The sequence below is a fragment of the Solanum tuberosum genome, unplaced genomic scaffold (assembly GCF_000226075.1).
Source record: "Solanum tuberosum cultivar DM 1-3 516 R44 unplaced genomic scaffold, SolTub_3.0 scf00243, whole genome shotgun sequence".
NCBI classification, from domain to species: domain Eukaryota; kingdom Viridiplantae; phylum Streptophyta; class Magnoliopsida; order Solanales; family Solanaceae; genus Solanum; species Solanum tuberosum.
The window spans coordinates 444,452-457,067 of NW_006239166.1; the positions used below are offsets into that span (position 1 = coordinate 444,452).

General features: G+C 34.9%; 3 protein-coding genes across 3 annotated transcripts; 2 read left to right on the forward strand and 1 right to left on the reverse strand.

Moving 5' to 3' along the window:
- Positions 1 to 1,368: 1,368 nt before the first annotated feature.
- On the forward strand, positions 1,369 to 5,811 carry LOC102588608 (probable beta-1,3-galactosyltransferase 19). The gene is made up of 7 exons (XM_006357169.2): positions 1,369 to 2,546; positions 3,315 to 3,550; positions 3,631 to 3,921; positions 4,017 to 4,145; positions 4,235 to 4,408; positions 5,075 to 5,182; positions 5,264 to 5,811. The coding sequence occupies exons 1-7, from the start codon at positions 1,679 to 1,681 to the stop codon at positions 5,471 to 5,473; spliced, it is 2,016 nt and encodes a 671-aa protein (XP_006357231.1). The 5' UTR covers positions 1,369 to 1,678; the 3' UTR covers positions 5,474 to 5,811.
- An 87-nt stretch (positions 5,812 to 5,898) lies between these two features.
- On the forward strand, positions 5,899 to 8,249 carry LOC102588932 (UPF0481 protein At3g47200-like). Its single transcript, XM_006357170.2, has 2 exons — positions 5,899 to 7,148; positions 7,283 to 8,249. Exons 1-2 carry the CDS (start codon positions 6,546 to 6,548, stop codon positions 8,051 to 8,053), a joined length of 1,374 nt encoding a protein of 457 aa, XP_006357232.1. The 5' UTR covers positions 5,899 to 6,545; the 3' UTR covers positions 8,054 to 8,249.
- A 2,889-nt stretch (positions 8,250 to 11,138) lies between these two features.
- On the reverse strand, positions 11,139 to 12,393 carry LOC102589255 (wall-associated receptor kinase-like 15). The gene is made up of 2 exons (XM_006357171.2): positions 11,475 to 12,393; positions 11,139 to 11,397 (listed from the first exon to the last, which is right to left on the reverse strand). The coding sequence occupies exons 1-2, from the start codon at positions 12,319 to 12,321 to the stop codon at positions 11,345 to 11,347; spliced, it is 900 nt and encodes a 299-aa protein (XP_006357233.1). The 5' UTR covers positions 12,322 to 12,393; the 3' UTR covers positions 11,139 to 11,344.
- Positions 12,394 to 12,616: the final 223 nt, after the last annotated feature.

Below are 12,616 nucleotides of genomic sequence, written 5' to 3' on the forward strand. Positions count from 1 at the left end.
TCCACAGACCACAAGCTTTCCTTCCAACGGCTTTTTTTTCGGAATTTCATAATTCTCTTTTTGAATGTCTTGAATTTTTTAGTTGGATGTTGGAATAGAATGCGAAAATAACAATTTCAAAACTATAGGCCTCGCTTTCGTAAATTACAATACCATCTTTAATATAGTTTTGTAAAATAGAATTTGAAAAAATAAAGTTTACACAAATCTATCTCTATCGCAGAATTGAAAAAGTTATTTTTGACAACCTCACATAAACTCCAACCATATTACCCAAAAATTTAAATATAATACTCCATCCGTATCAATTAAAATAGAATACTCTTTATTTTATAATTGATGAAAAAAATGATACTCTTCTTTATATTTAATAGTGCTAAATATTTAACTAAATATTTTTCAGTTTATCCTTAATAAGTAAGCTTTATAGTCACAATTATTATAATTTATTTTAGATTATAAATTCTTAAAGAATCATTTTAAATTTCGTATTTAATCAAATACTATCACATTTTCAAGACTTACGTGTGAATTATATTAGATTTGTTGTTATTATTGATCAAATATCATTACATAAATTAAGACAAAAAAGTTAATATTTAGCCATTATTGTCATTACTCTCTCTCGATACTCCTCTGTTCATTTAATTTACAATTAAAAAAATAACTTTTTTCTTTAATTTATCTATTTTAGCAAATTAAAAGAGATTTATTACTTTTATTTCAACATTATCTTTATTATTAAATTTGCATAAATATTTAATAGTCAAGTTTAGATTTTCAAAATATAATTATTAAACTTAATTAAGTAAAATGAAACTCCTAACAAATAATATTAACTTAAGAGGAGTATCAATTAATACGAGCCAAGCAAAACGACACAAAAAAAACTAAGATTAATCCACTTCTCAAATTCGATTCTCAAAATAAACAAATAACCTTTTTTATATTTTAATAAACAATTCATAGCCATAGAAATGCCACAATTTATTTAAGAACAGAAGTTTAACTGAAACAAAGGAAGTTATATTAATTATTATTACTCTTAAATTTTAATTTGTTTGTTCTACTTTTCTTTAATATATTTTTAAAAAATATTTTTTTCCTTTTCGACAATTATTTAATTTCAACTTTTCATATAACATATTTAAGACAACAAACTTAAGAAAAACATATCTCTACATTTAATTATTTTAATAAAGATCACAAGTTTTAATTTTTTTAAAACCTGAAGAGTTTTCAGTTTATCTTAATCGGAATAATTAATAAACCGTAACGCATTTTTTCAGTGAAAACGACAGCGTTTTATCAGATTCTTACAGCAAAACAGTGTCGTTTTTTCATTCTTATTACATTTCTGAACCCCACTTCACAACGGCCAAAGCCAGCCTCAATCACAGTGCAAAATGATCTGTTCACACTTCAAAAAATCAAAACTTTTTTCAGACCAAATGTTAAATGTTTTCTACATTTGGATATAAAAAGTGTAAAAATTTGTGAAAAAATTTGAGTTCATTTGAGTTGATGAACTATTAGGGTTCTTGGGTTTTGTTGTTCTTGGTTTTTGATCTGTTTGTTTTTCAGTTTTGTTGAAAAGAATTGTTCTTTATGCTATAAAGAAAGAACCCCAGAAAGAAAGTTTTGATATTTATTTTTTTTGTTTTGATTTGGGGTTGAAATGAAACGAGCTAAGTTCGACTCTGTAATGTCAGTGAGTCGACTCAGATCGATTCAAGTTTTGATGGGTTTGTTGTTTTTGTATTTTTTCTTGGTTACTTTGGAAATACCTTTGATTTCTAAACTTGGGTTTGGGTTAGAATCCTATGAACTTATTTCTACACCTTTTGATAATAATTCCAAGTTTAGCAGGCTTAATAGTGTTGGTGAGTTGAGTGGTTCGAGTCAAGATTCAGTTTTTCCTTCAAGGGTTATGTCAAGGAGAGCTAAAATGGGGTTTTCATTACCTCATAGGAAGATGGTAGAGTTTAAGAGAATTTCAGGTTTGGTTTTTGATGAGAAGGTGTTTGATAGTTTTGATAAGGAAGAGTTTTCTGAGCTGCATAAGGTTGTTAGGGATGCTTTTGTAGCTGGGAAGAAACTGTTTCAGGATATCGAATCGGGGAAAGTTCAGGGGGAGGTAGTGAGTGGGACTCAGAATCGGACTGAGTCGTGTCCTGACTCGGTGTCTTTGTGGGGTAGTGAGTTTGTGGCTGGTGGGAAGATTATGGTGATACCTTGTGGAATGACTTTAGGGTCTCATATAACAGTGGTGGGGACGCCTCGGTGGGCCCATGAAGAGAAGGATCCTAAAATTACATTGGTGAAGGATGATGATGAGATTGTGATGGTTTCACAGTTTATGATGGAGTTGCAAGGATTGAAGACAGTTGATGGTGAGGACCCTCCAAGAATACTGCATTTCAATCCGAGGTTGAAAGGGGATTGGAGTGGAAGGCCAGTGATCGAGCAGAATACGTGTTATAGGATGCAGTGGGGGTCTGCGATGAGGTGTGACGGTTGGAAATCCAAGCCTAGTGAGGACACTGGTGAGGAATTTATGTTGTTAATGCAATGCTTTTCCTTTTTGTATTCGTTAATTGTTTGGTCGTAATCGTTGTTGCACCTGTATTATGTATTGGTACGGGTAAGTTTCATATTAAGAGAAACTCTAGTTTTTTGTGAAATGCTAATTAGCCTTAAAGAGAAATTAATTTCCTAGTTTTGGAATGAAATGAGTTATAGTGAACCACAAATTTTCCTTAAAAGAGAAATTATTAAACCAGTATTGTAATGAAACGAGTCTTATTAGAATACAATGGTGTTGATATAGCTGACCCCACTTAGTTTGAGATTAAGTTGTAGTCAATCCGTATGCTGAGTGGTTGTTATTTACATGGTTGCTTCATGCTTGCACTTCTTCTTTAGGAAGTGTTGGAATTATTAAGATTCTCATGTAGTTGTGTTGCTATTTTTGGTTGTTAAATGTCCAATTTTACAACTATATATATGGAAGGGAAGACTTTGAACTTCTCTGTGGCTGTCTGAGATGAATTCTTACTAACCAGAAATTTTGCTAGATATTGTTATAGATGATTGAACCAGCTGTGTCTGATCAGTATAAAACTTGATCAAGCTGAATTCGGAGCTTTTTAAAAAAAATAGCTTTGGTGTCTGTTCCAGCTTGCACACACCTCAACTAATTGAATGTTAATGATTGATTTCTCATGTATAGTATACTGTGCTGTTGCATGGTAATGGTTAAGATTCTCACTTAGTATTGTCCGTGTTTGTGATTTGCTGTGGAATGAATGAAGTGGACGGACAGGTGAAATGTGAGAAGTGGATACGTGATGATGATGATCACTCTGAAGAATCAAAGGCCACGTGGTGGTTGAAGAGACTGATTGGTGGGAGGACAAAGAAGGTTTCAATTGACTGGCCATACCCTTTTGTAGAGAAGAAGTTGTTTGTGCTTACTGTCAGTGCTGGCTTAGAAGGTTATCACATCAATGTAGATGGGAGACATATTACTTCCTTTCCTTATCGCACTGTGAGTATTGTCTAAAATTACTTTATCTTAATGCCTTTTTGTGATGCATATCGGTTTAAACATTTTCTTATGGTTGATAGGGTTTTACTCTTGAGGATGCGACCGGTCTGTTTGTTAATGGGGATATTGACGTGCATTCTGTATTTGCTGCTTCATTACCTTCAACGCATCCAAGTTTTGCTCCACAGAGGCATTTAGAAATGTTACCCAAGTGGCAAGCTCCGCCACTTCCAGATGAACCTGTAGAGCTTTTTATTGGCATCCTTTCTGCAGGGAATCATTTTTCTGAGAGAATGGCTGTGAGAAAATCTTGGATGCAGCATCCATCACTTAAGTCTTCAAATGTAGTAGCCCGTTTTTTTGTGGCAATGGTAAGACTTGGCTTAGATACAAGTGTCCATTGATGAAAGCAATATCTCATATTTGGAGCCTTGCATGTGCTTATAGTTGAATTGAAATGTTGCAGCATGGAAGAAAAGAGATAAATGTGGAGCTCATGAAAGAAGCAGATTTTTTTGGCGATATAGTTATAGTCCCATACATGGACAATTACGATCTTGTTGTATTGAAGACAGTAGCAATCTGTGAATATGGGGTAAGTGCAAGGATAAAATAGGATTATGCTCATTATCACATCAGATTTTCTCATCCTTTTAACATTTATGTACTCGTGGTATATTCCAGGTCCGTACAGTTGCGGCAAAGTATGTAATGAAGTGTGATGATGACACATTTGTAAGGATTGATGCTGTGATGAAGGAAGTTAAGAAAGTCCCTAGAGGTAGAAGCCTGTATGTTGGTAACATCAATTACTACCATAAGCCCCTTCGACATGGTAAATGGGCAGTCACCTATGAGGTAGACTCTCTCACTTTGTTAGTATTACACTTCAAATTTCTGTAGTCTACTGACTTCCAGGAGGGGGTTGAGGCATTGTAATTGATAGTCTATATTTGCAGTTTCTTCTGATTTCACATGGTAAATCATAACCCTTATATATCCTTGAGAGTGCATGCCGAAGGACTACCATTGAAACTAGCCCTTGTCTTGCATGCTAACAGTAGATGGTAGAAGTTACCAAAGCAGCCCACTAAGTGAGCAGCAACAAACCAAAAGGCACCAAGCTCCAACATAGTAATGATGCAAATCTCAATCTGTAGAAAAGTTTCTTTTTTACTGGAATGGCAGTGAAGAGTTCATCCGTGTAGGGTCAGCTAATAGAAGGTTTAAGCCAAAAGATGGCCCTTGACACCTTAATTTGAAATGGGACTGCCATGGAAAAGTATGCTTGGTCTTTTGTATCCCTGGTTTGATCCGGCCTTATACTGGCGTTGTACTACGTTCGATACCAAGCCCATTGCAACCATCACTTTCTTCTCCCTTTCTTGTATTTTGATAGATTCTGGTTATGAGAGGATTTATCAAGAACCTTAGTTGCTTCATATGTAATGAATTGCTTTATGTCCTGAACCTCTTATACATTCACTAGTTACTGACATTCAGTTTTCCCCTGGGGGTTGACAGGAATGGCCTGAAGAAGATTATCCACCCTACGCCAATGGGCCTGGTTACATCATCTCATTTGACATCGCAGAGTATGTAGTTTCCGAGTTTGAGAAACATAAGCTGAGGGTAAGTTACCTTGATCTGCTTTGTGAAATATTCCTAACCTGAACAGAAAAATAATTCTAACATATATTTGACCCGCTGCAGTTGTTTAAGATGGAGGACGTGAGCATGGGAATGTGGGTAGAACAGTTCAACAGCTCAAGGGCCGTAGAGTACGTGCATAGCTTGAAGTTTTGTCAGTTTGGGTGCATTGATGATTATTACACTGCACATTATCAATCTCCAAGGCAAATGATCTGCCTGTGGAGAAAGTTGCTGAACCAAGGGAAACCTCAGTGCTGTAACGTGAGATGACAAGGCATACCCTGTTAGCTAGTGTTAGGCAACTCTGAAAAGGAAACGAGACAAGATAGATGACAAGGCGCATACCCTGTTAGCTAGTGTTAGGCAATGCTGAAAAGGAAGCAAGACAAGATAAGTTCCCGGGAAGAGCTTGTACATATAGCTCGAGTAAATTAGCCTATCGTGCTATTATTATATTTACTTGATTCATTCATTAGCTGCTTCTTTTGTTAGGGCTCCAGTCTTGTACCCCAGGCTAGTTGACACATCAGTCTTGTGAAACTGTATGAAAACAATGATAGCTTAAGCTCTTACAATATAAAATTCAAGGGTGAATGGCTCATTTTCAATCTCATTTTGCAATTTACATTCTTCTATGTGCCTGTCAACTCTGACTATTTTGGGCTGTCCCAGATCTGAAAAACATTTCTCCTAGTTGGTGATACCTTAATTTTTTTGTGTTCCCTTAAGGGAAGTCTTTAAGGTTAATGTCAGCAACTTTGAGAGTTCTGATCTTGCTAACGTTAACAGACTTAGAGGTGGTGTATCCATATGTAGTTCTACAGAAACAGCCTCCAATATTATAGTTCTTTTTATCTATGTTGCATTGCTGACGGGTTACATATGAGAGTGAAGGCGAAAAAATGGTATAGGCTGATCAAAAGTGCTAGAATTTCTGACCAGAAAATAGAACAGTAAAACAGTTGCCTTGTTATCAAGAAACCTAAATATTGCAATCCTGGTATAATAGAGGTGCAACTGAAGCTTACCACCAGCTAAGAGACACTCTGAATTATCCTATTGTACAAGCAAAGCATATATAAAGAGAAGACAAAGAAGTTGAGAAAGAGCTGCATAATCAAGGTATTTTTAAGCTTGCAGAAAGACAAAGTTTGGAGCTTACTTCTGGGGAGGGGAAATAAGAAATACCAATGTGTTCACAAAGTATAAGGGTCTCTTGTCTTGAAACTTGTACATCATTATTATTTGTGTTTCATAATTGTGCCTCTAAATTAGTCCACTACTCACAAATAATAGTGTTTTTATCTCTTGATACATACTATAGTACTTGAATCTATTTGAAATGGAAAATGAGTGGGTGATCAAGGTAAACGATGAGCTGATGCACGTGGAGGATCTTACAACTGTCGAGGCAGAGCACTGGAAGAAGCGGTCCATATATAGAGTGCCTGTTGGTGTCACAGATGTGAGCAAGAAAGCTTACAAACCTCAAGTAGTTTCTTTTGGTCCTTACCATCATGGTGCAGATCATCTCAAGACGATGGAAGTTCATAAGCACCGAGCTCTTCTTCATTTCCTCAAGAGATCTGGAAAATCATTAACATGTTATATTGACTCCTTACAACAAGTGGCTCAAGATTTGAAAGATGCATATGATTTGCTGGATCCTGTATGGCAAAATGATACCAATGCCTTCTTACGGTTGATGATTCTTGATGGTTGTTTCATGCTGGAGATCTTGAGAACAGCTGCTGCTGATAGTCTGCTTATAGATCAATCTCAGCATCCTCAACAGTATGACTATGCTCTTAATGATCCGATTTTCAGCAATCATGGGAAGCTCCATCTCATGCCTTATCTCAAACGCGATATGCTGATGCTTGAAAATCAGTTGCCTATGCTCCTTTTGGAAAGATTACTTGCCATTGAAAATCAAGAGGAAAAGGTGTTTATCTCCCTCTCTTAAACACGTGCTCACGTCTCCTCTTAAAGTTTAAGCTATTTTACGTGACACTTTTTTATTTAGTTAACCACTTCAACATTGATTAGTGACCTTTTCTAATCTAATTCCCCTTACAGAGTGAAGGGTTACTCCTTGATTGCATTCAGCAGAACGATGAGCAATGTATTAATAAGCTCATACTGGACTTCTGCAATCCTCACAGCCACGCTAAAGGACTTGGGAAATGTTTCCATGTATTGGATGTCTACAGAAAGAGCATACTTTGGGAAGCTCCTGTGTTGGCCAAGACTCGTCCAAGGAAAGCACCCAAAGTTAGTAACCAGAGTAGTGGCGATGAGATAATACGTTCTGCTATGGAGCTTCATGAAGCAGGCATTGTGTTCAAGATGAGTAAAACTAGAAGCCTCAAGGACATCTCCTTCCATAGTGGTATCCTTAAGCTTCCTCTGATCGTGGTGGACGATGCAACAGAGTCTATGTTCTTGAACTTAATAGCTTTCGAGAGATTGCATGTAGGTGCAGGAAATGAAGTAACCTCATACATCTTCTTCATGGATAATATTATTGACAATGCCAAAGATGTTAGCTTGCTACACTCTCGTGGCATCATCCAGAATGCAATTGGCAGCGATCAAGCTGTGGCTAAGCTATTCAATTCACTATCGAAGGACATTACGTTGGATCCAGATAGCAGCCTTGATCTAGTACACAAACTGGTAAGTGACTATTGCAAGCTGCAGTGGAATGAATGGAGAGCCAATCTCATTCACACCTACTTCAGAAGTCCCTGGGCCATTTTGTCTGTCATTGCTGCTATCTTTCTTTTCGCCCTCACCATTGTTCAGACAATATACAGCATCTATCCTTACTATTATCCACGTTCCTAACAACAATCTCCTCACATTAAAGTACAAAGACTTCACCTTTCTCTATTGGAGAAAGACGACGAGTGTTACCAAATTTTGGAGTGAAAGAAGGAACTTATTCTGATCTGGTGCATCTTATTTTTAATTCAATATGTCCATCTGTTAGTTATCACAAAAGTTATGTGGTCTTTATATGATGAATGCAGTACTTGATATCCTTCTTGCTCAAAGTCTATATGTGATTTCTGTAGAAATGAACAACGTACTGTGTAATTCCACAAGTGGGGTTTGGGGAGGGTGATGCGTACGCAAACCTTACCCCTACCTTGTGAAGGCAAAATGGTTGTTTCTGAAAGACCTTCGGCTCAAGTAAAGCTATTTCAGTAAGAAATGCCTTTGCATGTGAACAATACTTGCAAAATCTATTGACAATGTCTATACTTATTCTTTTTTGACATTATCAAAACTTTCTTTATGCCTTACTTGTGAATACATCTACAAGTGTTTACATCATGTAGGGTTAATAGGTCATCCATTTTTCAAGTAATGAAATTCTCTCTAAAAGTTTTCATAAATGTTTGCGAGTTATTGCACATGAATGATGTTTACCTTATTCGCACTCAAAGGATAATATTAAGGGTTCATCAAAAAGGAATTTTCATAATTCATTTCTAGTAACTTAATAAGAATTCCTATGTGGATTCTCATATATATATGAAATGGATTAAAGATGGATCAAGCTATTTATATTGTAACCACAATTAATATCACTAGGATCGGGCAATTGAACACAGGTCAGAAGTGAATTACGAGTCTAACCAATCAACGAATCGAGCGAGCTCCCCTGACATGCAATTATGTGATGACAAACCTCTCATTCTAGTTTCGTGCTCTTCGAACCGTGAGGTATGATATTCGAATTTAGTGCTCTTCGAACCGTGCGGAAAGGAAACTTATCTGATTTTATTTATTTTGAAATTTTTCTGAAAGAAATAATAAATCTTATACTATATTATTAAGGATTTCATCAAGAAGAAACTACACGAATAAAAGGTCGAATTAAAACAAATATAAGTTCATGTTGCTAACATCAACCCATAATCTAGAAATTTAGTTTTAAAGAAACATGATCTAAGAATACATATAGCTTTTTATCACAATGAAGATATAAAGAATCTAGCTAGTCCAGATAGGAATCCTTTAAAGTACTTTATTATCAACTATATGTTTCTATGCTGACATTTTTTTTTTTAAAAAAAAAAAAAAACTTGAAGAGGGGTGATAAGATGCTAGCATAAAAATATGCTAGTGTTTTCTTACTAAGAAAAGGATCAAAAGGGAAAAAAAAGTAAAGCAATTCAATTTCTTAGAAAAGGTAACAAAAATTGACTAATAAACAAGTGAGATCAATATATTTTCTTCAACTTGTGATGGTTAATTTGGTGCATACTAAAAAAACAACTCTTTGTTAATTATTAGGTATGAATGATGAGATTTCATTGATAACGGGATCAATTCAAGTAGATTCATGGCAAACACTGCTCTCATCCTATCGTAATAATGAAAGAAAACTCCATGTACAAAAAAGAAATTTACTTTATTCCTAAAATGAAATATAGAAAGCGGTACAATATGCGGCTCGAGAGATCTTGAGCATATATATGCTACTATCAAAAAGACTAGCCACATCTTAGAATTGAAGAATGATGTGATCAAGAAAGCTCTCCCCTGAATAAAATATCCAAAGATCTTCTCTTTCGTTTTCATTACAAACAAATAAAGAATTGTAATAAAAGTAATGACAAGACATTTTTTTACCTTATGGAGTCTCTAAGTGAAGCAACATTAGTCATTAGGTCCAAATTAATTACTCTAATTAGAGAATGCTTTTATTAAAATTCTTTACACATTAATTAAAGGCAAAAAGCATAGTGAACTTTCATGAAATTTTGGGATTCGAATAATTTGAGAACAATTTTTTTTTTGCCTACTATTGTCATGGAACTTTTTTTGGAGATAAAAAGAAAGAATATTGGTGAACAAAATGATTCTTTTAAAGTGGAGGGTGCTCAAAAGAAGGAACATATTCCTTTTCACTTCTTGTGTATCTTATTTTTATAAAATAATATATCCAATTTGATTCTTCTAAGTTCTTAAAATAGCCCTATATTTCCAACTAGTGTAACATATTATGACCTATTTCATACTAGGAGTATATTAATATGTTATCACTTAAATATGTGGTTTTTAATCAATGAATGTAGTAAACGAGCGAGGTCAAAACGAATTGAATCAATAAATGAGTTATTGCATATTTTTAATGGAAATTTGGGATTTTGGCAAAAATGGTCTAGATCAAAATGAGTTAAATAATGAATCATAGTGCAATTCGACAACTCTTATTATATTCTTTTTCCTAATAATTTATTTAATTAACAAATTAAACTTTTCTTCTTCTTTATTACAACTATGAAGTACATACCAAATTAAAAAATATCTAAATATTTTGATTAGTTTCCTCATGGGAAATTTAGTTAGTGTACTTTGCTTAAATCAATCCAACTTTTGTATGCGTTTGAATTTGGGCGGGTTGATTAAACAAGCCATATTTTATGAGTTAATTTTGTCACCACCAATTATTTTGTACATGGCATCATCAAAGATAGGTTTAGGCCCTGGGAATACTTCTAGAAGTGTTTTATAATTGTTTCAATTCCACAAGTGACTCAATCTTATAACCTATTTAGTTAATCTTTTAAGATCTGCTTATTTTGAAAAGTATATTTAGATGTCTTAAAAACTGTCACTTTGTGAATAACTTTCTGGAGGTGTTCTTGTCCAAATATATAATTCATGTTCCGAAGATTGTAGGTTTGAATCATGTCCTGCCTAATTATTCATCGGGATAGAAGGCCGGTCCAAACTTTGGTATTCCAAAAACAACTAAAAGTTGATGCCAAAAGTATCATTTTTCACATTGGAATAAGGCCACAAACCTATGGCAATTGTTCATTGCTCAATGTTCAACTTTCACTCTATCAAAGAATGAGTATAATCTCGCTCTTTTTGAGTTAAATAAATGGAGGAAACAAATTAAAGAGAACAATTATTCAAACAAAGCTAAAGAAATTGAATTGACCATTTTAGCATAATGTAATAACAACATTTACAAAATGATCAAAAAAAGAAAATCCACCCTCTTGCATTAACCTCCCTGTTTTCTTAACCATTATTTCACATTTTACCACAAACCAAGAAGATCAAGGATTCTCCATGAATCAATTAAACATTAAGCAACAAGATTGTAACATCCTACATTAACACGAAGACGATGAACAATCCCAACGATTTAATCAACAAAACTCCTGCAAGAAAAAACACTAGTTCTTGTAAGACGATAGAACTAAAATATCATATAAGCACAAAAATTAGTTGTACATACCAATGTGCCATGGAACATTTTTGAAACTGTTACTCCAAGATGATCCAAGGAAGCAATCATTCGTCGTGTTGAATCCACTAGGACAATTACATACAAATGAACTATAAGGTCCTCCATATCCACAAACACCATTGCTTTTCTCACAATTAGCACACATATCAGGGTAATCATTATTGAAATTGAACTTGTATTTCAAGGCGATCCCATATTTCCAGGCCTGAGGATTCAATTCTTCGCCACTAAAACCATATAAAGCAGAGTATGATGAACATTGTAGCTTCGTTAAATCCATCTCAAACGCAGGACCAAGATCAACAGGTGTGTAAACACAACAAGTTGAAATTGGTAAATTAAGTCTACTAATAGCTTGACAAGAATACAAAAGACTACAAACAGGTGCACCCTGAGAGTCACACATAGGGAAAGTTGAATTAGTCCCTTCATTATTTGACTTGTAGATTGGTGATGAATCAGTTGCACAATCTAGCAATGCAAAAACTGTTTCATCATGAAAGGTAAAAGGCGCGTTAGCGTCTAGACTAAAGCCTTTACTTGGTTGTGTACAAGCACATGTTGACATTGAAGGGTCACTAATGTACATGATTTGGTAATTGTAGTCTATGGATGTAACCGGATAGCACCCGGTGTGTGTCTTGAAAGAGAGTTGTTGGTTGTTGCACATAACATAAGGTTGAAATCGCGGATCACCACAGCCAGGACCAGTGCCAAAGGGGTATTTGATTGGTACATTGCCACATGATTTTTGACAAGTTTGTGATGTGGTTAGTGAAGGAAGAAGTATGAATATGATGCAAGAGAGGAAGGTTGAGGATTTTTTGAAGTTCATGTTTTGGTTTGACTGTGAAAATGTAGAAAGGCAGGGGAGGGAGGGAGGAAGTGAAATGTGGAAGAGTAGTGGTATATAAATATAAGTGTAAGGTCTAAAGGTTGCCTTTGCAACTTTTCTTGGACTTGGTAATGCATAATATTAAAGAGCCTCATGTTAGTCATCCTGGCGAAAATCATGACGTCTCAGGTTTAAATTTAGTATAAGCAAAAATATTAAGTGGTTTTTTTTTTTCTTCAAGTTTTGATGGATAAAGTTAGTTACTCAACATTTGTACTGGTAGGAGGTAAAGGTG

Bases quoted from the DNA above. Each gene is read 5' to 3' on its own strand.
- LOC102588608 (XM_006357169.2), top strand. From the start codon at position 1,679: ATGAAACGAGCTAAGTTCGACTCTGTAATGTCAGTGAGTCGACTCAGA. The intron at 2,547-3,314 runs GTGAGGAATTTA...GAATGAATGAAG, and splicing joins CAAGCCTAGTGAGGACACTG to TGGACGGACAGGTGAAATGT. The intron at 3,922-4,016 runs GTAAGACTTGGC...GAAATGTTGCAG, and splicing joins CCCGTTTTTTTGTGGCAATG to CATGGAAGAAAAGAGATAAA.
- LOC102588932 (XM_006357170.2), top strand. From the start codon at position 6,546: ATGGAAAATGAGTGGGTGATCAAGGTAAACGATGAGCTGATGCACGTG. The intron at 7,149-7,282 runs GTGTTTATCTCC...TTCCCCTTACAG, and splicing joins TTGAAAATCAAGAGGAAAAG to AGTGAAGGGTTACTCCTTGA.
- LOC102589255 (XM_006357171.2), bottom strand. From the start codon at position 12,321: ATGAACTTCAAAAAATCCTCAACCTTCCTCTCTTGCATCATATTCATA. The intron at 11,398-11,474 runs GTATGTACAACT...TTTTTCTTGCAG, and splicing joins AAATGTTCCATGGCACATTG to GAGTTTTGTTGATTAAATCG.